The sequence below is a fragment of the Lonchura striata genome, chromosome 7 (assembly GCF_046129695.1).
Source record: "Lonchura striata isolate bLonStr1 chromosome 7, bLonStr1.mat, whole genome shotgun sequence".
NCBI lineage: Eukaryota > Metazoa > Chordata > Aves > Passeriformes > Estrildidae > Lonchura > Lonchura striata.
The window spans coordinates 36,641,383-36,664,060 of NC_134609.1; the positions used below are offsets into that span (position 1 = coordinate 36,641,383).

General features: G+C 47.5%; 1 protein-coding gene across 3 annotated transcripts in view; it reads right to left on the reverse strand.

Annotated features, from left to right (window-relative positions):
* ASCC1 (activating signal cointegrator 1 complex subunit 1) overlaps positions 1–22,678 on the reverse strand; it is a 35,249-nt gene that overhangs the window by 4,453 nt on the left and 8,118 nt on the right. For all 3 annotated transcript variants that reach the window (XM_021543854.3, XM_021543855.3, XM_021543856.3), the window contains exons 6-9: positions 18,993–19,129; positions 16,755–16,874; positions 12,502–12,623; positions 10,352–10,431 (exon numbers count right to left, since the gene is read on the reverse strand). In XM_021543854.3, coding sequence (XP_021399529.1) covers positions 10,352–10,431; positions 12,502–12,623; positions 16,755–16,874; positions 18,993–19,129 — 459 coding nt within the window. The remainder of the gene's footprint in view (positions 1–10,351; positions 10,432–12,501; positions 12,624–16,754; positions 16,875–18,992; positions 19,130–22,678) is intronic.

The following is a 22,678-nucleotide window of genomic DNA, read 5'->3' on the forward strand; positions in this document are numbered from 1 at the left end:
CCACTCAGGTCATGATGAAAGGCAGGCAACCCTGTGGTAGCTCCCGGAAAGCAAGTTTTCCTCCACTTCTCCCCTCAGAGTCATTTATCCTGAGTCAGGGAAAGCCAGCAGCACACAGTCATTTCTGACACCACATTTTCTCCCATAAGACAATTCTGTTCAGATGCTGGAAACCCTTCTTTCTCTGAGGTCCGTTCCCCTCCATTACCCACAAACTACCCAGCAGACCTCCCTTGGGATGGGACAACCATTTTCTGAAGGAAGACAAGAGGCTGAAGACTTGTTTTGGGAGAGGCAGAATTACACATCAAACTGCTCACTCCTTGCAAACCTGAGCCAAAACTGCTCGTACAAACTTCAACCCCTAAACCGCAACAACTTCCTTATCAAAGGCAGGGCAACAAATCCAACCCAGGATGCCTCTTTGCCACATTTTCTTCCTCTTTAAGCCTGTGAAGTAGGTTTTGCTGAGGCAAGGAGGAGGATGACTCCTCAATGAAGAAGTTAAAACAGGCACCTAAACAATGTCGTGTTCCCAAGCGCGGGTGTTTGTCAAGCTGTCCTCCTCGGGGGGCTTGCTTCCCACAGACAACCCTCCTGGAATGAGACAGTACCTCTGTGCTCCAGCCTGGAACAACAGCAATAAATCACAGCTAATCCACTGAAGGACAGCAGCGATGTGTTTCAGCTCTGGTTATGAAGAGCGAAGGTGCCAAAGCAAACTGGGGCTTTTATATCACCTGTCACGGGCTCAACAAGCATGAGAAATATTAATGGATTCAGCTGGAGAAGCAGTGGGAAGTGGGAGGACAAAGTAAATGCACGGAAAGGAAGGGAGCCAGAGGTATTTAAAACTTCCTCCACGTAATCTCTGGCTCGCATTCACAGTGCCTTGGCCTGGATTTTGCCACTACCATCAGGATTATTGATCAGTTTTTAAAGCCTTATGTCGTTTACAGTAGTCGGCCAAAAAAAGACTCATCCTGAATTGATAAAAAGTCCAAGCAGCTCTGCTGAGAACCTTGGAAATGCTGAGGGAGCAACAGTTCACTGTAATGCCTTGCAATTAAAAATTCCCACTAACAAGCAGTGATACAACGGGATAAAATTGATGTGTACACACACACACACCTCCCTGGACTGCAGGGAGTTTTGTTGTGAACTCCAGCCCCAGAAAGCAGTGCCTTAGGGCTGGGCTATCACAGATCAACAGCACAAAACTGTCCCCGGTGACTCAGCACTGTAATGTCATTAGCCTGTGACAATCCGCCTCACAAACCCCTGCTGCCCTAGGCAGGGAGCTGAGGGAGGGTCCTGTTTCCCAAATCTGGATCAAACACACAAATTAGCAACTTCACAGAGGCTGGGAGGAAGAGGCTCGTAGTTCCAGGAGCCTCCGTCATTCCTGCTGTGTGGTCCATGCTGAGGACGGGACGCCAGTAATCCCTCCTCTGCTGTTTCTCCTGGGTGGAAGATGTTTATCCACTCCAAGATCCCACCAGGAAGGGTGTGAGGAGTGCGAGCACCACTGGGCTGTGCTTCCATGGTAAAGCACTGCAGGAGGATCACACTGACAGACAGCCCAGCACTGGGAAGCAGGGTCCAGCAGGTGATGGCAGTGCACAGACAGCTCCAAGAAGGAGATTAAATGGAGGCTTTGGAGGACCTGGAGGCTTTACAGCTTCAGCTGCTCTGCATGAAGTGACAACACTCACCAGCTCGCCTGCCAGCAGCACAGGCCCAGCATGTCCCGATCGGGAGCAGTGGTGAATGAGGGAACAGGCTCAGAAAGCCAGGAGCTTTCTGTTGGAAATCAGCATGTTCTGGTGCTGGTATCCCTTCTGGGGAAGGGGAAGAACAAACAAAATCCCAGGCACCTGCTGACGAGCATGGAGAAAAATTAAGTGGTGTTTCTGAAGAGGTGCCTCAACACAGAGCAACAAAACCTGTTTGTCTGCAGACTTTCTGCACTCTCCCCTGGAAATCTTTCCACCTCGTAAGGGATGATGTATTCAAATTAAAGTTTGTGTAATATGTCCACAGCTTGGGATGGAAAACACTGGAGAGAGCAGAGAACAATCACCCTTCCAAATCATCTGGCCAAAGCACAGCTGCAGTTCCCATGCTACACACAGCAGGAAGGCACTGACTCCTCAGCAAATTGCTGGATTACTGATACCAGCACCAGGCAAAAAGGACTGATAGAGGAAATGGCAAAAACATGGAAATATTAAAAATCTTAAAAAATTAAATTCTGAAATGTGAGCATAACCCTCAGAAACACTGATGGACTCTAAGAGAGTCCACTGAACTCCAGCAAACTCTGTCCATCTGAGTTCCTCTCATTAACCTCCTTTGCTGCACAAACCCCAGGCTCCAATTCTGCTTTTGGGATCTCACCTACTTGTTTAATGCATCCCAGTCCTGCAGCCTCCCACACAGACCTGCCAGGACCTCTCCAGAAGGCTGTTATCTCCACAGCTGCCACAGTTCCCAGGCTGCAGTATGTGCTGGCAGAGCTCCTTCTTCCTCATCCCAAAAAATTCACCAAACCCTGTCCAAGTTGTGACCCAAAGTCCCCCAAACTATGACAGACAAACCCCAAAACAAAGCCCCTAGTGGCTCTCAGAAGATGAGACACAATGAGGCAAATTGTCAAGATCTGGGGAGTTTGTTAAATGAGTAGATTATTCTTCCTTCTATTTTTGACTTTCAAAATTTTCTGCAACAATTTGGTGCCAGAAAAAGAAATACCTGATTCCTGTGTTACTCACCCTGGACACCACTCCACCAATGATTACCTGTCAGAGGTTTAATTGTGCTTGGAAGCTTTCCAGGAATAATTAATGCACGAGAAGCATAGGAAAAGCAGGCAGACATTCACCCGGAGAGGCAGTTCTTCCCAGCATTCCCAACCTCCTCCCCAAATTAGCAACTGCTTCCTTTCCATGGCTTTTTAAAGGATGGCTGGCTGACCATCCCACATTTTCCAAGATTGTTCTGATGTTATAGTCTTGGAAAATGTTGGGCAGAGTCACAAGGGTGGAAGACGGGTAGGAAGGACAGAGAGGGCAGTTGTCACCTGGGCTGTCCCCGCCAGCACCAGCCACAAGGCTGCACATTGTTTTGTTCTGCAAGTGTGCAGCTGGCTCTGGAGTGTCTCTCCATCCCCAATATAGCATCCAGTCCTTTTACAAGGAATAGCCCTTCCCCTCTCCTTTTCTTCCAGCCTCTGGCAAGATTTAAAAGGCAGCAGCAGAGACCTTTTCACCTCACCTCCGTTAGGAAGAATAAAGCAGGCAGACTTCAGGAGGGAAAAAATCTTGTGTCATAAAAGTCCCAGTGGCCTCTCTCTTGGGAGATACCCAAGTCAGGGCTATCTCCTCTATGACATAGGAAAATCCCTTACTATTTTATCACTGGTGCAGTCCCTTGGAAACAACATAACCATCTCTCTCTGGCAAGAAGCAGCAGCAAGTTCATGGAGAAAGATCCAAGGCGCATGATGGGAGGTTTCCTTTTTATATTTTTATTTCCTGAGCCAAAGTAAATGTCACGTAAACGCCAAGAAGCTCTTGATACGTTCACAGATGCCATCTCATGGGTGTTCTGCACACATTCCATGTAGGAATCATGAAGTGACAAAATGAAGAAAGGACCAGTAAAGGTCATCAGCTCCACCATCCTCCCCTTCTTCAAGGCAGGAGGAGCTTAGTGGTGGCAGATCCTGGATTAACATCTCTGCTCCCTTAAAACAATCAGGACCCCCTTTTCCCAGCTCCTCTAGTGCTTCCTTATCCTCCCCATTACAAAGATTTTCCTGATCCCTTGCTGCAATTTAAGCCCATTATTTATTGTCCACTACTGGCAAAAGCATTTCTAAGCTTCAAGAGTATTTCCTACATGCTGCCTTCCTTCCCTTTATTGCCCTTGAAACAACTCTTTCAGCCCCAGCTTGCAGACATTTTCTACCCCTCCAATTATTTTACTGTTGTCCCCTGGACTCTTTGCACCCATCCACAGTACCCAAAACATGACAAATCCTTCAGCTAAGCATAGTCAGAGGTTCACTTTAAGGACATTTGCCTCTCTTTTTTATTTCCATGGGCTGACTCAGTGTGGAGCAGCTCCCCATAAGCCAAACCCTGGACTGTCGGGCTGATACTGAGGAACTTCTCCATCCTACACGAGTGTCACTGTTCCCTCCAGGACCTGTCCTTGTCTGCAGCTGCCTGTTTGTTTCTGCCCGATTTCCCAACATTGTTTGGAGCTCTGCTCCCTCCTACTCATGTGTGCAATATTCCTGCCTCTCCCCAGCTGGGTTTCACCTGCAGACCTCGGAGTGTATTTCATGTTGCCCATAATACCCTCCTGACCTCCACGGGTGGGATGAGTACGAGGTTTCCAGCTCTGTGCAGATGGAAGCAGCTGATCCTTCTGTGACTGCTGCCATGTGAAACCTCAGCTCTTCATAAAACTGGAGCAAAGCCACCTCAGCTGCCAGAGGGTGATGCAGCAGTGGGGAGGGTGACATTCAGCAATAGTCTAAATTAATCTGTCAGGCTGGGTTTTTTTCAAATAGAACTGTTCAGGGCCGGGTGCAGGCCTTTGTTCAGCTGAGAACCCCTCCCTCCAGGATCCACCCCTCCTCACAAGCCAAATCTAGTGGTGCTCCCGCCACTTCCCTGCTTCAAAAGCTTTGCTTTAGCTCAGTTTTGGGTCCGTTCCCCCCATCACAAATCTATGAAAATTCATGTGCTTCAGGAAATCAAAACCCAGTTGCTATGGTGAAAGGCATTCTGCAAACTAAGAAACAAATACAAGTGGGACATTTGGAGGTTACCAGATTTTAGCACGTCTTTCAGACAAGGATAAAAACACTTTCAATAAATTAAAGGCTCCAAGAAGATCCCAGACCTACACCTCAAGTATGAGGGATTTGCAGTACACCTTAAGGAAATTAATAATCAAACATTGCATTTCTCCACAGAAGCCTCATCCCCACGGCTCCTATTACAGCAAATGCAGCAACAGTTTCTAAAAGCTGGGCTTTGCCTTTGCTGCAGAGATGGCAGGAGGCTTGAGAGGCATCCGGGAATACCAGGACAAGGAGCTCCCGTCAGTGTGACCTCTCACTATGCCATCAAACACCAAGAGGAGCAGTCTAGCTACAGAGACAGTGAATTAATTCAGACAGACACAGAAAATTATCCAGCAGAAGGGTCATGGCATCTTGGGGATGAACTATCTACTTTTGCTAATCAGTGGGTTGGGTTTTTTTGCATTTAATGTGTTGGGTCCTTGCCTTCTATTAAGGCACTGCTGTTATTCAGCCCCTGTCAGCTCCATAGAGACAAACTGTCTTCTTAAGATCAAAGAGGTGACACTGCCCTGGCTGGCTGGTGGCACAACAGGGATCTCAGGGAAGTGAGGAGGGGGGATGCTCACCGGGTGAGAGGCAGAGGCACCCACAGAACCTCCAAAAGGCTCAGCTGTTGGCCTGGGTGGGAGTGTAGAGGTGCAGGGGAAAGAGCATTCAGAGTCTCTCAACAAACCCTCTTCCAGCTCTCACAGCTCCTGCTAAAATTAGTCAAGAGGGGTGTAGAGCACCTCTGAGAGAAAAAATTGCAGCTTTTCCTTTTCTTGGTAAGGTCACCAAAGAGATCTCTGTCACGCAAAGGCAGCACAAACCTTCTGCTCTGCGTTCTCAGCGCAGTGGCTCAGCCTTCCCCCAAAACCTCCAAGGCCTGAACACTCCAACAAAGATATCTTCGCTCCTTTGTCTACTCTGATTTTTCAAATGCCACTTCAGATTCCTGTTTCATCAAATGCAAATAACATGAATATGCCTTTTTCTACTCCTGAAGAATATAATTCGCAGGGAAGCATTTTCACAGCAACCCAAATTTAATCTCTTTTTTTTCCCCCATGATTATACAAACTGATCTCCAGTCTCATCTGCTCAACTGTCACATCCTCCCATCCCACTGTTGCTCTAATTGCACACTGCTGAGCCCCCTCGACTGTTCCGGTACCTCTTGGTAATGGCAAGAATTCTCCCCTCTGCAAAGTGGCATCACAGCCTTTCATTTTGCTTTTGAGTCTTCTCTAAAAACGAGGTGAGGAAAGCACCGGCTTCTTTCTGAGATCCTGATGTTGCACCACAGTCTCTTACTGAGTCTCCCCTCACCCCAGTGGATTCTTTGTTTGGTATTTTTAACTCTAAACTTTCCAAGCAGCCACCTCCTGTTAGGTATTTGTTCCAGCTGTCAGTTCTACTTTGGATCTACATCTTTACCACACTGCTGAGAATAACAAGATGTTCTTACTCTTTCTGGACACCAGGCAGTCTTCATCCCCACCTAATGCTGGTTCTTTGGCTCTTTGATTCACCTCAGCTTAAAGATATATCAGGAAAAGACTCAGCCTCCTTAAATCCACAAACAAAAAATACACAAAAGGTCTGGGTTCCAACTGCTGCAGAACACAAGACACACTCCTCCTCTGCAAGTGGAGCTGGCTCTGTACAGGGGCACACGTTCATTTGTTTAGAACTTGGTGGGCTTGGGGTATTTTGAGGGGGCAGGGGTTTATTCAGACCAAGGTTTTTCTCTTCCACTACACTTCTCTCTGTGGCATTGTATCAAAAGTTTTAAATGAACTGCTGCATGCCAGCCACCACACTAGTCTTACCCAGCAGGACAGACATGGTGATAGGGAACACCACTGGCTCTCCAGGGTATCAGACAGTAAGTGCACTTTCTCCCTGCTCCCAGTGAAAGCAGGTACAGTGCCATAACTCAATACATTCAAGCAGGTCTCAAAAGAGAAGGAGCCTCATCAAATGATGCCTTATCTGACCTAGAAGCCCTCCCTGGGCACTCTTGCAGCCCCGCTGCTGGACCAGGGCACAGCAGCATATGTCACCACCTTGGCTGATCCCATTCCCAGTCTTCCATCCCAGCTTAAAGTCTCCCCTAATGCCCTAAAGACATAAGATGTGCAGCTTTCTGCTGCTGTACCTCAGTAGTTGTTCCCTCAATATTTAATCTTGTAAGCTGTTAATGCATGGATCTGTGCTAAGCAGCAGAGTTCAGCTTTTTCTGTACTCAGAATTTGCTTCCTTCTTGTTTGAACGTGGCAAAAGCCATTCATTTACTTCTCAGACCTCAACTCAAGCCAAAATTCATTCCATTTTGACCCAGTGAGAGTCCAGGTGGTTTTCTTCCTTTCCTTTAAACGTGCAACAGAAATTTTTGGCCAGTCAGCCTTTATTGCGTTTCTTTTCGTTTTTATTTATTCATTGCAGCCTTAGTTGGATTTGTTTTGCACTAAACAAAAATAAATAAAAGCCCGGAGGCAGCGCAGCCTCGTCTCCGGAGATGCTGGCAGCTGCCCTGGCCACCTCCGTGCCAGCGCTGTGCCAACTGCGGCGCAGGGCACGTGGCCACCGCCAGGACACGGCAGGGAGCTGCCATCCAGCATCTCCCCCAGGCCTGACCCTGCCCGAGCTGATGGGGCCTTTCAGCCAGGAACTGCTGCCTCCTCCCTCAGCTCTCAGAGAGATATGACACTCTGCTCCTGCCCAGTGCGTGACTGGGATGTTCAAAGCCAGCCTAGAGGGAATACGTATCGCTCCATGTGAAGCGGTCCATGAAGCATCCCCAGCTTTTTGGGACTAGACCAGAGAAGTGCAAAGGCAAAGCTTTGTTGGATACAAATCTCACACAGCCCTTTGGGCTCTTAGCTCCACCCATGCCAGGAAGCCTTTTTCAGGGATATCCTTTAAGAAAGAAGTAATTTAAACTCCCAAAAGCAAGTCATCCTACAGGATCTATTTTCTGAGCAGTGTGGGAAGGTATACCGGCCTGCACAACCATTTATTAGCACAAATAGGAGTGTATGTTTAACTCCGTGGAATGGGTAGAACAAAGAATTATTAAATAAAATTCTGATTAGTTCAGCTGAAAGCAAAATACCAGCTGGAGCCTGGTGTAGTGCAGGCATGTTACCAGCAAACATGTGCTGCCAGCGCATCTGCACACACACACCCCCCCCCTCAGCTCTGACCATGGGGAGCCTCAGCCTGGAACAGCAGAGCCACAGCACTTCCATCGTGCTCTGTGCTCCGACAGCTCCAGTCCTGCCCCGAGCCTTTGGCCCTACAGGGCTGCACAATGGGAATGAGAGTGATGAAACCTGAGTTTTCCCACTTACCCTACCAGCAGCCATGCTTTGTTAGTGTTCCGAGTGGGAAAACAGCCACTCAGCACAGCTATCACAGAGTCCCACTGCCTGGAATCACATGTGGGGCACATGGCCCTCCCTCCCACCAGCCTGCCTAAATACAGCCATATTCATTAACAGCCCGTCGTTTGGATCCTGGTGCAAAAGTTAATGAAGCCACTTTGCAAGAGGGTAGCCTCCCCAGCACAAGATAAATAATGGATAGAAAAGCAGGCTGGGAGGGAACTGGCGCATCCCTGCAAGGTCATGCTGGAATGCATCAGTGGCTCACTGAGACTGGGCTCCTCCGGTAAGAAGCCTGGAGCTATTTATGACTCATGTAATTAATTAATGCCAACAGGGCGTTCTGCTGCAGGCACGTGGGAGACCAAAGGGAAATACAAAACGGGCAGGTTAGGAAATGTAGTGGAGGTGGGAGAGAAGGATGACATTTCTTGTGGCAAGACATGCTTTGAAGTAATTACCAACAGTTCAAACAGCAAGTAGTTCTTTTGGCTACATCAGTACAAAATCAATTAGGAGCTTTAAAAATGCATTGGGCTGATATTTCCAAGAGCATCAAGAATAAGAAGCAGCCTCGGAAGGAGAGCAGTTGCATTTCCAAGCACCGTGCACCATAAGACCCTTCCCCAGATCCTCAGACCCCACAAATTGTGTGACCAGCAGAGGGAGCATCGTTAATACCCAATCACAAACAGTTTGAGATGGGAGCACAGAGGAAGACCCACAGTTTGATTTTATGTGTCTCTAAAGCCTGAGGACAAGTTTAACAGAAACAGGAGAAAGAAGCTAAGCTGAAAGTGGAGAAAGCAAAATCCTGCAGCACTCAGGGCTCCTGACACACATCTCCCCCTTCCAGAGCCAGCTCTCCCAACACTGGGAGCTATCCAAAACTGTAGATCATGTCAAGAAAGGGACCAGGGCTGTGGCTTCCCTGCTCCACCTTGCAATACTGCAGTCTCACACTGCACACTCAACATGTGGTGACGCTGAGTCATGACACTGTGCTCACACAGACCGTTTGAGGACAATGAGAGCTTAACCTAATTTTGTCCCTTTGTTTGTCCTCTGCACACAGATCAATCAGTTCCACTCCCTGCCTTCACATCCCCCTGCATCAACTGCTTGATACATTATGAAGACTGTAAATACAAATAAAGCACACTCTTCCCCTCCTCTGGGAACGGCTCTCAAGTCCTACTGGGTTGTCCAGCTCCCACTCAGCCTGCATCCTCTCTCATGTATCTTCATTGCCAGAGTATCTTCTTACCGTTCCCAAATGTATCCATGCATTGTCTTCACTCCCTCTTATCAGAGCTGCCTGCAACAAATCCTCTCACACAATGAGGATTGCAAATTTGCTTACAAGCCGGTGCTGTTTTCCATTTCTGCTCCTCTGTGCATCTCTTTTCTCTCTGGACACTTGCAGGGGTCAAGCACCACAGCATCAGTCTGCCACAGCCATCTGGATGAGCAGCAGAGGCTGCCTGCAGTCTCAACCCTGGTTGGCAAAGCCCAGGAATCTGCAGCATGCTCCCCTTTGAGCCTTACCCAACCTCCACAGTCTGGGGGATTGTGTTTCCTAACCTCTGATCACTGCCAAAGCCCTCAGATCCTCGTGGGACCCCCTACCACTACCCAGTATTCTTCTGGAGCAAATCAATAGCAGAGATTAAAACCAAGAAGAAAAGAGTAAGTGAATTGAGAGCAGGGTTTAGTTTCATAAATATATATGAGTAGAACAAGAGCAACGAACTGCTTCTTTCTGGTGGGCTGAGAATCAACTCGAGCCTGAGTCTCCAGGGTAAAACAGGAGTGAAGTAAACGACAACATGAACACCCACTTAGCATTCGTGCTTCATGTTCCTGCTCTGAGCCTCAGCAGCTTAAGAAATGCTCCTGTTAAATACTGTAATGCTCCCAATTACGAGTGATCTGGACTGTTTATTTTCTAAACAGATTCCCTCCTCCCCACCACCCCCCCTCCAAGCCCCAGGAGATCCCATAAGCCTAAGACAAAAGCAGTCTAGAAGAGGTGTTTCGACCTCTTTTGGCTATACAATATCCATAGCTGGCTCCATTTCCCTAATTGTTTCATACTGACCTTGAGGATATTTTGGCCATTAAATGATTCCCGCTCCTTGAAAGATGATTTACCAGTCATTGTGTTGTTTCGTTCTTCAGCTGTAGAGAGAAAAACCACCACCAGAATGAGCTTCAGATGGGAAAACTCTGTGTGCTGTACTTCACCCCCCTCTCTGTCCCTCCCCAAAGTCAGCTGCCAGCTAATAAACCATCTTCGCCCAGTTCTCAGTGCAAAAAAAAAACCACTTCCTCTTGGATTTTAGGAGGAAAAGAGCTGCAACTGGTGCCTCTAACGGGATCACCTCTGTTACCTGGAGCAAAGACCCTAAATCACAGCTACTGCTGTGGTGATCCTGTAGGGCTGACTGCTCAGTGCAACACACCTGCTTCTCTCTGGCTCGTTCTCATCCCACATCCTGCCATGTCAGGGTGTGAGACAGCACTTGCATGGCCTGGAACAGCACCAGATTCCAGGCTGAGCACACCAGAACAATCCCAGGCGGGCTGTGGCCAGCACTGACACAAACCTCTGCTGCCTGCACCATACGTGTGCTGTGGATGCTTCTGTGGGGTCGGCACGCAGCCACACACGCACAGACATTCAGAATAGCAGCCTGGCCTACAGCAACTGTCACAAGCCTATGTCTGAGATCCATTTCCCCAGAGCATGGCTGGGTTTTTATATAATCCCCAAGTACATGATCTATTCCTTCCACAGGACCTCTTCCTCACTCGCTGAATATACTCAGTATTTCTTTTTCATCTCCATCATTAACTATTAAGTCCTCCTCACATCCAGCTGCTGTTCAAATCCTGTATGGAATACAAAGCGACTTCTATGGCTGTCTGCAGAATGCTGGCGGAATGCTCTCCCCATTGTGTCTGAATGCCTCTCATGCCTCATGGGGTTGTGCAGAATATAGACTCAGGATGCCAGACCTAGCTGCCCATGTGCCTCCCCTCACACAGAGCCACATCAGCACTCTGGGGTCACATTTTCAGGGCTCAATTTGAGAGCCCCATCTTTACAGGGTTTTTACGCCCTGGGTGTGCTTGTTTGACTTCAGCAGCAGTCAGACCCAAAACCTGCCCAGAAAACAATGACACAAATCACCTGCTGTTACACTGTCCCTGCAGAGATTCAGAGAGGCAACAACTAAAGAATTCTTGACACAACCTATTGCAGTGCATAGGGTCCACTGTACCAGAGCATGCACATGGAGAACCAGGCTGTAAGTCACTGCACCTCCCCAAGAATGATTACTCTTAGGGCTGCTTTATAAAGTAATGTGATCAGGATGCTACAGACAGCCAGAGCAGACAATCTTTTGGCAGAGACAGCAGACGCCATACACTCAAGAATAGCTCACATTCGGCTTCACATAACATTCATCTGTCTGCAGCTGATTTAAGGAGAAAGACAATGGAATCACTTTCCTAAAGAAATGAGCAATGTCTAAGTTAACCAAAGAGGATTATGTTTTCATCTTGTTTGAAGGTCAGCACAACACATGGAGTTGTTACCCAGTTTCAATTTAACACCAAGACACAGAGAGGCCAAGATCTCACCTCCATGAGGAGTGGCTGAGGTCATTTGCTCTGTTCAGCCTGAAGGAGACTGAGGGGAGATCTCATCAGGGTCTGCAGCTTCCTCACAAAGGGCAGTGCAGGAGCAGCTCTGCTTTCTGCTCTCTGTGACCAGGGGCATTGCTGGAGCTGTGCCAGGGGAGGTTGAATATTGGGAAAAGGTTCTTCACCCAGAGAGAACACTGAACAGCCTCCTCCTCAGGAAATGGTCAGAGCTCCAAAGCTGCCAGAGGTGTTTCAACAATGCTCTCAGACACAGGGTGGGATTGTTGGGGTGTCCTGGGCAGGGCCAGGAGCTGGACTGGATGATCCTTGTGGGTCCCTTCCTACTCAGGACATTCTGCAATTCTACTTGAACATATTTTTCCCTAGCCCAGTTACTATGAGTGCTACAGGGTGCCAAGGTTTTTAATCTATGACTCTTGTTCATTGCTTTATTTTCTTCTGGGTTTTATCTGCAGACATCTCCCCCCAGCTCTGTTGGTAAGAAAAACCACACTAAAAAAGCAAACAAAAGCACCTGCTGAGCAACGGGACTACTCTAAACGCATTTAGCAGCAAGGATGAAGGCTCTGTACGTACTTGGATCTTTCCTGAAGAGTGTGTTCATGACTGTGGCATGCAGTTTCACCCTGTCCCATTCTTTAAGCATCAGGCCAGAGGCCACAAACCGTTCCACCAGCTGATCAGCAACCATCTGCAACCTGGGAACCAAAGAGAAAGAGCAGAGCTACATAAAAGAAGGAGCCTCTGCAGCATCAGCTTTTGGCTTTTCAGCCAGGTGGGCAGCAAGTGTGAAATGAAGTCTCTGCATGCACACAGGAAAGGGAGCTAGTCCCATTGATGGAAAGCGAGCAGAGGCATCAGCATTCAGCTCTAATGCAAAAAGTTCTGGCTGTTGCACAGAGCTTCCCTGTGATCGCTTCTGCTGTAAATATTCCACGAATAAGAGCAGATTTAGCACAGCAGAGAGCTTGCTCACAGTGACAGATGTTACTGGGAGCTGAAAGATTCATCTTTCTACTGCCAGGAAACACAATGTGACTCTCCTTGCAAATGCTAAAATCTGCACACCCGCAGGGGCTTGGGCACCTTGACTCCCAGAGGATCTGCTCAGGGACTGCTGCAGCCTGGCTCCTCTCCGTCCCAGATAACCAACCCAGCCTTGGGCTTGATTTCTGGGAGAGCCCAGAACATGGTGGCAGAGGCACAAACCCTGTCAGCATATCCTGGTGAACACTCCAGCTTTGGAGCTACTGAGCAAGCAAAATCCAAGGACTTATTCCCACCTTTGTGTCTGGCCTTGACTGTCAGGATTTGAGGGTAGATCCATCCTAAGACAGGCAGCAGGAGCAGCGATCAGAGCAATGCACTCATGTCTAAGGAGCTGAAGGAACTTCCAAGCTGCTGCTGTGCCCAAACAATTTCTGCAGTGTCTGATTCTTACCAAAGGTAGACAGAGAGGATATGCCAGAATGAAAACTTCCCATCTCCAAAAATAAGGCCAGAGGGTGTTATGTCTGTGCAGAAGAATCTGAGCTTCTCCCAGCATGTCCCAGGGATTTCTGCTCTGTGAGGTCCCACCATGTTGGTGTCTCAGCTGTGGCAGAGCATGGCCTGTCCCCAGAGCCTGGGGCTGGCATGCTCTGGATGCCAGCTCTGAACCCACTGCTGGATTTGGGCTGCCCCTCACGGGCTGCCAGTCCCCATGTGACCATTGCAAGACTCTCAAACTACCAATTGTCACAGCTTTCTACTATTTTCTGGATTTACTTCAGTGATTTTTAAAATCAGCAATGACAAAGATTAAATGAATATCATTACAGACAATACTAAAACAAATTAACAGAGAATAGCTCAAGTGAAAATGGTGCTTTATTACGTTATAAAGTTAATCAAGGAAATAAAACAAATTAGAATGAATTATAATGGAAATTATTTGCCATGTGGGAGGCATCAGAGCATGATCCCTCTTTCAGTCTGAGCCATTATATGTGCAGAAGGGCTTGCCAACCCCTAATTCTGTCTGCAGTTATGCAAGCTAAGTCAGGATAAATCAAATCTCCTGCTTTACAGCTTAAGCTGATCAAGATCATCCAAAGATCAGGAAGGAACTCCACCCCTCAGCCATGCCAGGAACTACACAGAACTAACAGGACGTCTGGCATGAGACAGGAAGGCACACACCTCTCTCTAGCACAGGCTGCAGCAGTCAGATCCAGCATGGGAAGCCACGTGGCTGCTACTCTCCTCTAGTATTCACCTTGCAGCTCAGAAACTGCTTTCCCATTTCCCTAAGCAAGGCACAGCAGGTTTCAGCAGGCAACAGGTTCAAGGAGCTGTTTGGCTGTTCACTTGTGCTACAGCCAGAAACCAAAGCAGGATTTTCTGGAGAGATCACCGTTTGTCCTCTCTTTCTAATCACTGCTGATCCAACACAGTGTCTCCTGGAATCTCAAAGGAAGGAAAAGCTGCTCTCCATCAACACAAAACCATTTTTCCTCTGCAAAGCTAAATGTTCTTCTGGATGCTTGCTAATAGCTAAGGAACTATATAAGAGGAGAAATGCCAGATGAATGGTATCAGGAGAAGGAGCTTCACCCAGATGGTTGTGGGGCACTGAACAGAGAATTGTCATTGGCCCCAAGGCTGCCAGAGCTCCAGGAGCATTTGGACAACACTCTCAGGGACAGAGTGGTGTTGTTGGGGTGCCCTAGTCAGAGTGAGGAGTTGGACTCGATGATCCTGATGGGCCCCTTCCAATTCAGCCTATTCTATGAATTAATTTGCAGGTGAGGGCAGGATCAGCCTGGGCCAAGGATTAAAACTTCAAATTGCTTGGCCCTCTCTGAGCCTGCTGCTATGCAAAAAGCAAAACAGGTGCTAAACAGGTGCTGTGCAAGAGAAGCCTGGCAGTTTCCAGGTGCCATGCAAAGCATAAGGTCTGACTTTGGCCAAAACCTCAGCTAACAGATCTCTGTGAAGGACAGTGGTGACATCAGTCCTTTCCTGGGGTGAGTGGGGAGTGCTGTTTTCATTTGTAAGGCCAGGTGGATTTGAAGACCTCACTTCTCTCCCCTGCCCAAAGCAGCTCTGCCAACCCTGATGCACATCAGCACTTTTCTCTAGCATTATGCCTAAGTGGCTTCTCATCACACAGGGTACAGCTGGCATCTGAAACAGAGCACAGTGCAAGTACCAACAATTCCAGCTGTCCCCAGAGGCAGGCAGACATCACTGTCAATGTAGGCCCTGCTTATGCTCTACAGGACTCCTCTCCCAGCTCCTCAGGCCACAGGTTTATTTTCAGATGTAACCAGACTGGCAAGCACTGCACCTCAGAGAGAGCCAGAGCTCGGTGACTCAGGAGAGGAGACCCAGACCTCAGCTCCCAGAGCTGGAATTTTAGATCCTCTCTACAACAAAACCCACAGAAGGACATTTGGGTCATCCAGTGTCTGTCTCCATCTCATCTTTCCAAGTGCTTCTGCTCTCTTTCTCCTTGTGCTCTGTCTCCTGGCTGATCTCTGACTTGCCCTGGTTCCCTACCTGCCCCATTCATTTTTATCTCACCTCTTTCAGGGTAGGACAGACTTCAAAGTGGAAGAGCCAAGAAAGGGAAAAGACTTTAATTCCTACTGCCTCCCAGCAGTTCTTACATTTTTCATTTCCCCCCTCATTTCCTTATCCCACTTCCTATCTCTTACTTCAACACAGCCTCCAAAGTCTAGTTTTAAGCAGGGCTGCCCCCCCTGCCATCTCCTCAGCCCTCAGGGAAAGGATATGCCAGAACATATCCCTTCTTCCTGAGACAGTCCCTGCTCACAGCCTCCCTCCTCCAGCTGCACTGCTCCATGCTCCTCTGCTAGCTCCTGCTGTTCTCTAGCAATGGGAACAGACAACAAAAGGGCAGTGCTGTCAGGCAAAGAGAAGGCTGAGGCTCAGAGACAGGAGGTAAAGCTCTTTTGGCCACTCCCCTTCCCTATTTCTGGCAACCAGCAGCAGAGAGTACAACAGCTCTTATATTAATCATAGAATCTACAGTGGTTTAGGGTGGAAGAAGTGTTAAGAGATCATCTGCTTCCAAATCCTGCCATGGTCAGAAACACCTTCTACTAGAACAGGGTGTTCCAAGTCCCATCCATGTTTCCTCAGTCTTCCAGAAAGCAACAAGAGAAAAGATGGTGTTGCCACTGGTGACACAGATGAAGGAAGGTTGTCCAGACACTGCCACATCCTGGGCAGGGCTGTTTGTAGAGCTGAAGCCATCAGCCACAGTGGTGAACAGCACAAACACTCGAGCTGACACCAACCAGGCTTCAAGATCTGGCTGCAGCAGCTCCAAAAGACATTTCACACCCAGCACCTGTTCCAGGCTGCTGCAGACACATGAACCAACTCTGTAATCAGGTCATGCTCTTCTGAGGACCTTCCAGGTTAACTGGGTTTTAAGAATAATTAAGTGCTGCAGAATAGAATACACCAGGTTGTCCAGATTAATCTGGACTGCAGGTTGGGAACCAGACAGTAGAGGCTAAATCATCCTGCCTTCTAAGTCATCTCAGGAGTACCTCCTTGGCCATGCTACCCTTGTGTGAGCTGTGACTCCATTATTCAACCTGACAGACTGCTGCAGAAACAAATGACACCCTTCAGCTGCAGCACTACTGACTGATTTAAAGAGCAAACACATCACTGCCTTAACTGGTTCAGGAAGCAAGGATGACTTCATCTCGGTGACTGCTGGCCTGAAGACTGCCAGCAGCACCCACCAGCTCCAGAGGGTTTCCCTGGCACTCCAGGGAAGAATGAAAGACAGGAGCAGGGGCACTCACCTGTCTGAGCCATCCTTCATGTGGACTTTGGCATAAAGGACATCTGTCATGGCAGGGTCATCGTTCATGTACTCCACTCCTGATACTTCCACTGTCAGAGGCTGGCCTCCAGTAATTTGGCTAAAACCCAAGAAAGCCCTAATGTTAAAAACCAAAACATTACACCAGCTCTTGAAATGCAACACACAGTGCTCCTCATGCACATACTAAATATTTGGGTTTACTTTTTGCTGTAGTGAGACACAAATTTGATGTTAAGTGGGACCTAAATGTTACACAGGGCCTATGAAGCAGTGAACTCCACTCAGGAGTTCTTTTCTGTCCCCTGTTTTTCAGCTTGTTTGCACTGCAAAAACACAAACTCAAAAAGTATCCCCAATTCCTAAAACTCAAAAGCCTATAACTGTTATTGCCTTATCACCCTGAGTGGTAAAAGAATTTAAATTAATATATTTGGTGTTTCAGACACACATTAAGTCAACTTGTCAGTGCTCACAGGCCACCTCAATATGGAGATTGCCGTCCACATGTCAGAAAACCCACCAGAAGTAAATGGTTCAAGTTCTCATTCCAGAGAGGCTCCTGCCTCCCTGTGAAAAGACCAACCATAAAGTCTCTGATTTTTGCTGGGAAAGGTACTTGATATAGAAGACAACTCTGAGTGCAACATCCAACCAGTGAATAGAGCTGGTTTAAAATCAGCTCCAGCTCTTCATGCAGGATATAATATGCACTCCCACACCTGCAAATGGCCTGTAGAGGGTATCTGCTTCCCAATACACTGCCTCCTTGCTTTTCCCAGCAGAGCATCCTGGGGAGGCTGCTGCTGCAGCCAGCACTCCCTGTGAGTGAGTTAAGTGCTGCCTTGTTTAATACCCAGGGCTCGTGGAAAGAACAGGGAGTGTCTGGGCAGGCAGATATAACAAACAGAAGTTAACAAGGTGAGTGTGACTTTGCTCTGACCTTGCTCACTTCTGTTCAGCTTTTGAGGTTCTCAGCAAAGATTCCCAAGTGAAACAAGCAGTGTGATTTCCCTTCCCAGTATAGTTACTGGGAGGGAAACAGCACAAATGTATTATTATGGACATCAAATTAACAGCACTAAAGGTCACCTATTCTAAAAAGGGTCAGAAAGGTCATAGCTAACTTCACAGGGCACTGCCTGAACTTTAGAAAAGGAAATGAAAGCTAATGAAGCTTTATGTAGGTGGAAGGGAGCCTAATTAATTTTCCAAGTATCTTTAGTTGGGTGTGGAAGGGGAAATAAACTAAAGGTTACTTTCAAGTGTTGATTCCTCCTTCACTAAAGGAAATAGGGTGCAATGATTTTCTCGGCATCAATTCAATCCACTTACATGGAAGCTGGCACTTTCCAAATACTGCATTCAGAGCCTCCCCCTGGAAACACACTTGCATTTCTGTTCAACAGCTGAACTGGAGCCATCCTTTTAAAGGCAGAGGTATGAATTCTGGCCATGCATTAATTCCCACAGATATTAGCTGGCACAGCGTGGCCAATTCTTCACGCACCAAGGCAGCAAATAAATGAATGCGAAGGATCCACGTTCTGTGTGCAAAGGCTTTGCAGAAATAAATAAATAAACCTCCCCCTCAGGCCATCTTCAATTACGAAGCTGACCAGAGATAAGCTAATTACAGTGTCACTGGACCACATTTGCAGCCAAAGACCAGCATCTGCAGCTCAGTGTTAACAGGCAGCAAGGCAGCCGTGCTCCCAGAGCAGCACGGACGCTTCCAGGCCGATTACTCACAAGGCTCCTGATGGCTTCCCTGCACACAGCTCCCCTCGTCCAGGAATGTGTGTCAAGGACACCTCAGCATCTGCTCTAAGGCAGGAGGGAAGTGCCAGAGGCAGAGCCCACTGCAGGCAGCGTGCAAAGGTAAGGGAGCTCAGCCCCCCCACTGCAGCAGGCAGGGGACAGCGACAAAAACTGCTCAGGTGCAAAGAACAGGGATGCATGTGAGGAAGGGAAGTGAGCAGAGCAGGTTTTCAGGGAATGCCGAGGGTCTGAGCTGAGTTACAGATGCTGTAAGGCTCTCTGCGGCTTCTCAGGGATTTCTACTGCCCCATTTGAAACATTTCAGCCTTTTTCTAAATTTCCAGAGTTGAGAGAAGACTACTAAGCTGCTCTTCCCTTCACTGTTCCTTGTCAAGACAGAGTGCTGCCTTCCCCCCTCTCAAGGCCTTGGTGATGATATCCCTTTCCCACCACTTACTCCACAAAGTCCTCTTTGCATCGTTGCAGGAGGTCACAGGCTTTCTGGATCTCTTGCTCGTTCAGGAGCACCAGTGTCCCAAGAGTCAGGTGAAGCTTTGCAGGGTTCTGGAACAGGCTTCTGCTGACCCCATGATCCTAAAAATCAATCAATCACATAGAGGGGGTCTTACCTCATCCACACATACCCTGCTCCAGCACAGGGATAAATACCACAGAAAGCAGGTACCAAGTCACTGGTATTCATCTCTTTTATCTCTGGTCGGGTTGGTAATGACACAAAGTTGAAAATTTCTCAGGCTTTGTGAGGAAGCAAGCTTAGTCTGGCAGATGAGCTGCAGTCCTATCACAGCTCCCTGCCTGCTCTTCCATCAGAGCTGCTGAACAGCAGCCTGGAACATCATTACAGCAGGCTGTAACTTGGTACCCAGGACTTGCAACACTCATTTGTGTGGGGTTTTTTGGGAGGAGACTTCCACAGGTGTTGACGCAGCATCTGCTACCAGAAATGAACTCAACACAAGCCAGCTCAGATTTAAAACTTCAGTCCATTTCTTGTGCAATAAAGCTGAGACCAGCTGTTGTGACAAGCTCTAAATGGTCTCTAAATCCTGTCTAAACACAGGTTGCACCTCACAACAGAAGCACAGCTAATACCAGCTCTGATAATTATATTTTTCTTCTTCTCATATGCCCTATAGTTTGCTGAGGTGAATTAAGTTTAAATTCCCTTTATAAGAAGAGCTGTGTGCTGTTGCTGGGGAGGAACTCTTCCCAGGTGGAGCAGTGGTTGCATCCAGCTTTAAAAAATGTGCTATTCTGTTCTAGGATACTTATAAAAATACCTCAAGGATGGTTAACACACCCATATTAAAACAATTATTTCCACTTAGTGGCCACTTCCCAATCAGCGCATTAAATAACTTCCAATTTTAACTCCAGAAGAAGCCAAGCTGCCAGGCCGTGGAAGCCTTTCTGCATCTGAAAAGAGTGCACCAGCTGAGAACAATAGCTTTGAAATTTCTACTGTGCTCCAGAGTTTGAAATAAAACCTTTCAGACGTTTAAATGCTGCAGTATCTCAGCCTGTCAAGAGTTTCATGCCCTACATCTCACTCAGCATTTTTCATGCCTAATGACCACATGCAGACCCTTCTTTACAGCACAGCTTATGGGCTGGACTAGGGACAAGACAGGCTGCAAAACAGAGGCTAGGGGCTTGCTCCAGCAGCCACAGCTTGGCAAAAAACAGGGATGGCCCCATCTCACTTCTTCCTACCTTCCCCTCCCTGCAGTAAAAGCTTTGTGGCTTCCTTTAATTCATGCTGCTGCTCACATGCATGACAGGACATGATTGCTCTCTGTCAGCCTTTTTTCTCCAGTGATATCTGCAGTCAGGGAATATATGGCCCTTCACAAAACAACAGCTTGGGTAACAGAAACTGGGAGGTTTGGTTTAACCTTGCCACAGACAACCAGCCGAGGTCACAGAGTGCACAGATGAGCTACAGTAACAGCCCTTTGCAGGTCAGAAAGCCAAAGCCCTGCCCTCATTTTCTGCCCCAGTATAATTCGTGCTGTAAACATGACCCTGCCCCAAAAGCAGCATTTTCCCCTGAGGTTTTCAATACCTGAGTGTGGGCTGAGTTGACAAATGATGGCATGTCACCTCCACGAGCCACACTACTGCTGCTGGGGAGATCAACAGGGAAGAGAGCGCACAGTGAGCAGGCCAAGACCTAGATAATCCTCCTGGTTTACTCCCTAGTATTTCAGGCAGCTCCTCAAATCCCTGCTTACACTCCCTACTCTTTCACAGGCCAGTAGATCCCACTTCTCCCACACATAAAATAGATGCTGCGTCAGAGCTGGCTCCCTCTGAACAGCCAACGTTCCTGTGGGTGTCTCAGCAGCCCTTCCTGGCTGGATGCTGCTCACCAGGATACAAAAAGGCTGGAACTCAATTATTCTAATCCCAGATCATGATGTGCGATCAGCAATCACTGAATCACCTCACAGGAACCCGCCTATTGTCTCTACAAAAATTTACTGTTCAAACCTGGGCTCTTTAACATGTATTGAGAGGCAGGAAGAATAATCCCTTTAGGCACTATCCATATGTGATGACTGTCCTTTTTAGCTTATGCCTCTGCTTTACACTGCCCTGTCATGGTCAAAAAAAACCAACTCGTTTCCACTTGGTCATTTTTAATCCCTTCTGCTACCAAAAACTTCTACCTCTGCTGTGCTTCTTTAGAAGGAACAGAAAAGGTTTTATCTGGGGTCTCCAACTCTTTGCAAAGCCCAAATACGTTGTGCCTCCAAATCTAAGACCCTGTAGTAGGGAAATCATAAACCACAACACCCTTCAGCCCTCCTACATGACAAGAAAAAGGATCAAGCTCCTTAGCTCTTCTGCCCTAGCTGTGTCCTCTCTTCTGTTTTAAGAGCTCCCAATGTTTGCAGACAGCTTTATGTTTTTCAGGTTTTATTTTTCCTTAAGAGCAAGATACTGCATGCCAGCTATGTGCCCTGTGCCACCCTGATCCACAAACAAAGGAGTGAGCCAGGAAAACAGTATTTGCACAGGATTATCTGAAAAGCTACAGGCTAAAAAGCCCCTCCCACTTTCTGTCCCTTCCACTCTGAGATTAAATACCTCATTAGCAATGTTTGATATTTACAGGTTGCCATATATGACAGCAATCATGTTTCTTTTCCCTGCTACATCTGCAGCCTGTTCAGTCTGCAAGCGCTGTGTTTGCACAGCTCTCAAAGACCCAACTGTGATTTTTCACAGCAATGTTACTGCAAAGTCTCTCCCCTTTTGCACCTGCATGCTCAGACAGACATCTCATTTCTCCTCACTCTATGACACCTACATGACAGTGAGAGAGAGGAGACTTCCAAGGTCATCCAGCCATCCGGACCTCCCACTGCACCATATCAGTGATGAGCCTGTCCAGGTGAGCCACCTCCCCATATTTAGATTAAATTAACCTAAAAGAACCTCCCCTCAGCCCTGTCTCATTTGCCTGCCAGCCCTGACTGTACAGCATGAACAACACCTGAAGTGCTCTGTATTTCAGCACAAGGTTTATTTTCAAAAAGCTTTTAAAGACACATACAAAAAAAACTTAGAAAGCATATACTTACCAACAAAATGCTATAAAACATAAATGAATGGTTGTCATGGTAACTGCTTCCAAGAGAAACAGAGTCCCTCACAAATGCTCAAGGGCCAGAAGAGATCCTCACACACACAACATACACACACACACCTGCTCCTTTCCCTTCCTTACCATTATTATCCCTCATTCAAAGGCTGAAGTTAACCTAATTCTGCAATGTTTTGCACCAGGCAGTGAAACGCCCCGCTTCTGTCACTGAAACCTATTCAGATTTCCTCAAGTATTCGAGAAATCCCATTGCTTCGGACAAATCTAAGCTCTTTTATTGCTCTTGGAGGCACAGTTTTGAATTACTGTTTTTCATTACTGATATGCTTTCTAGCAGACCCTGCTGTGAGATAAAGTGGTATTAGAGTGGCATTACTGGCTGGAGGAGTGATTGGGAGACACACGGGGCTGCAGTGTACTCCTCCAACTAACAGGAAGCAATAAATATATCTAGAAACCCTTTTGCTAATACCAGGAGAGGGAAGGGAAGAAAAATATAGCATTATATA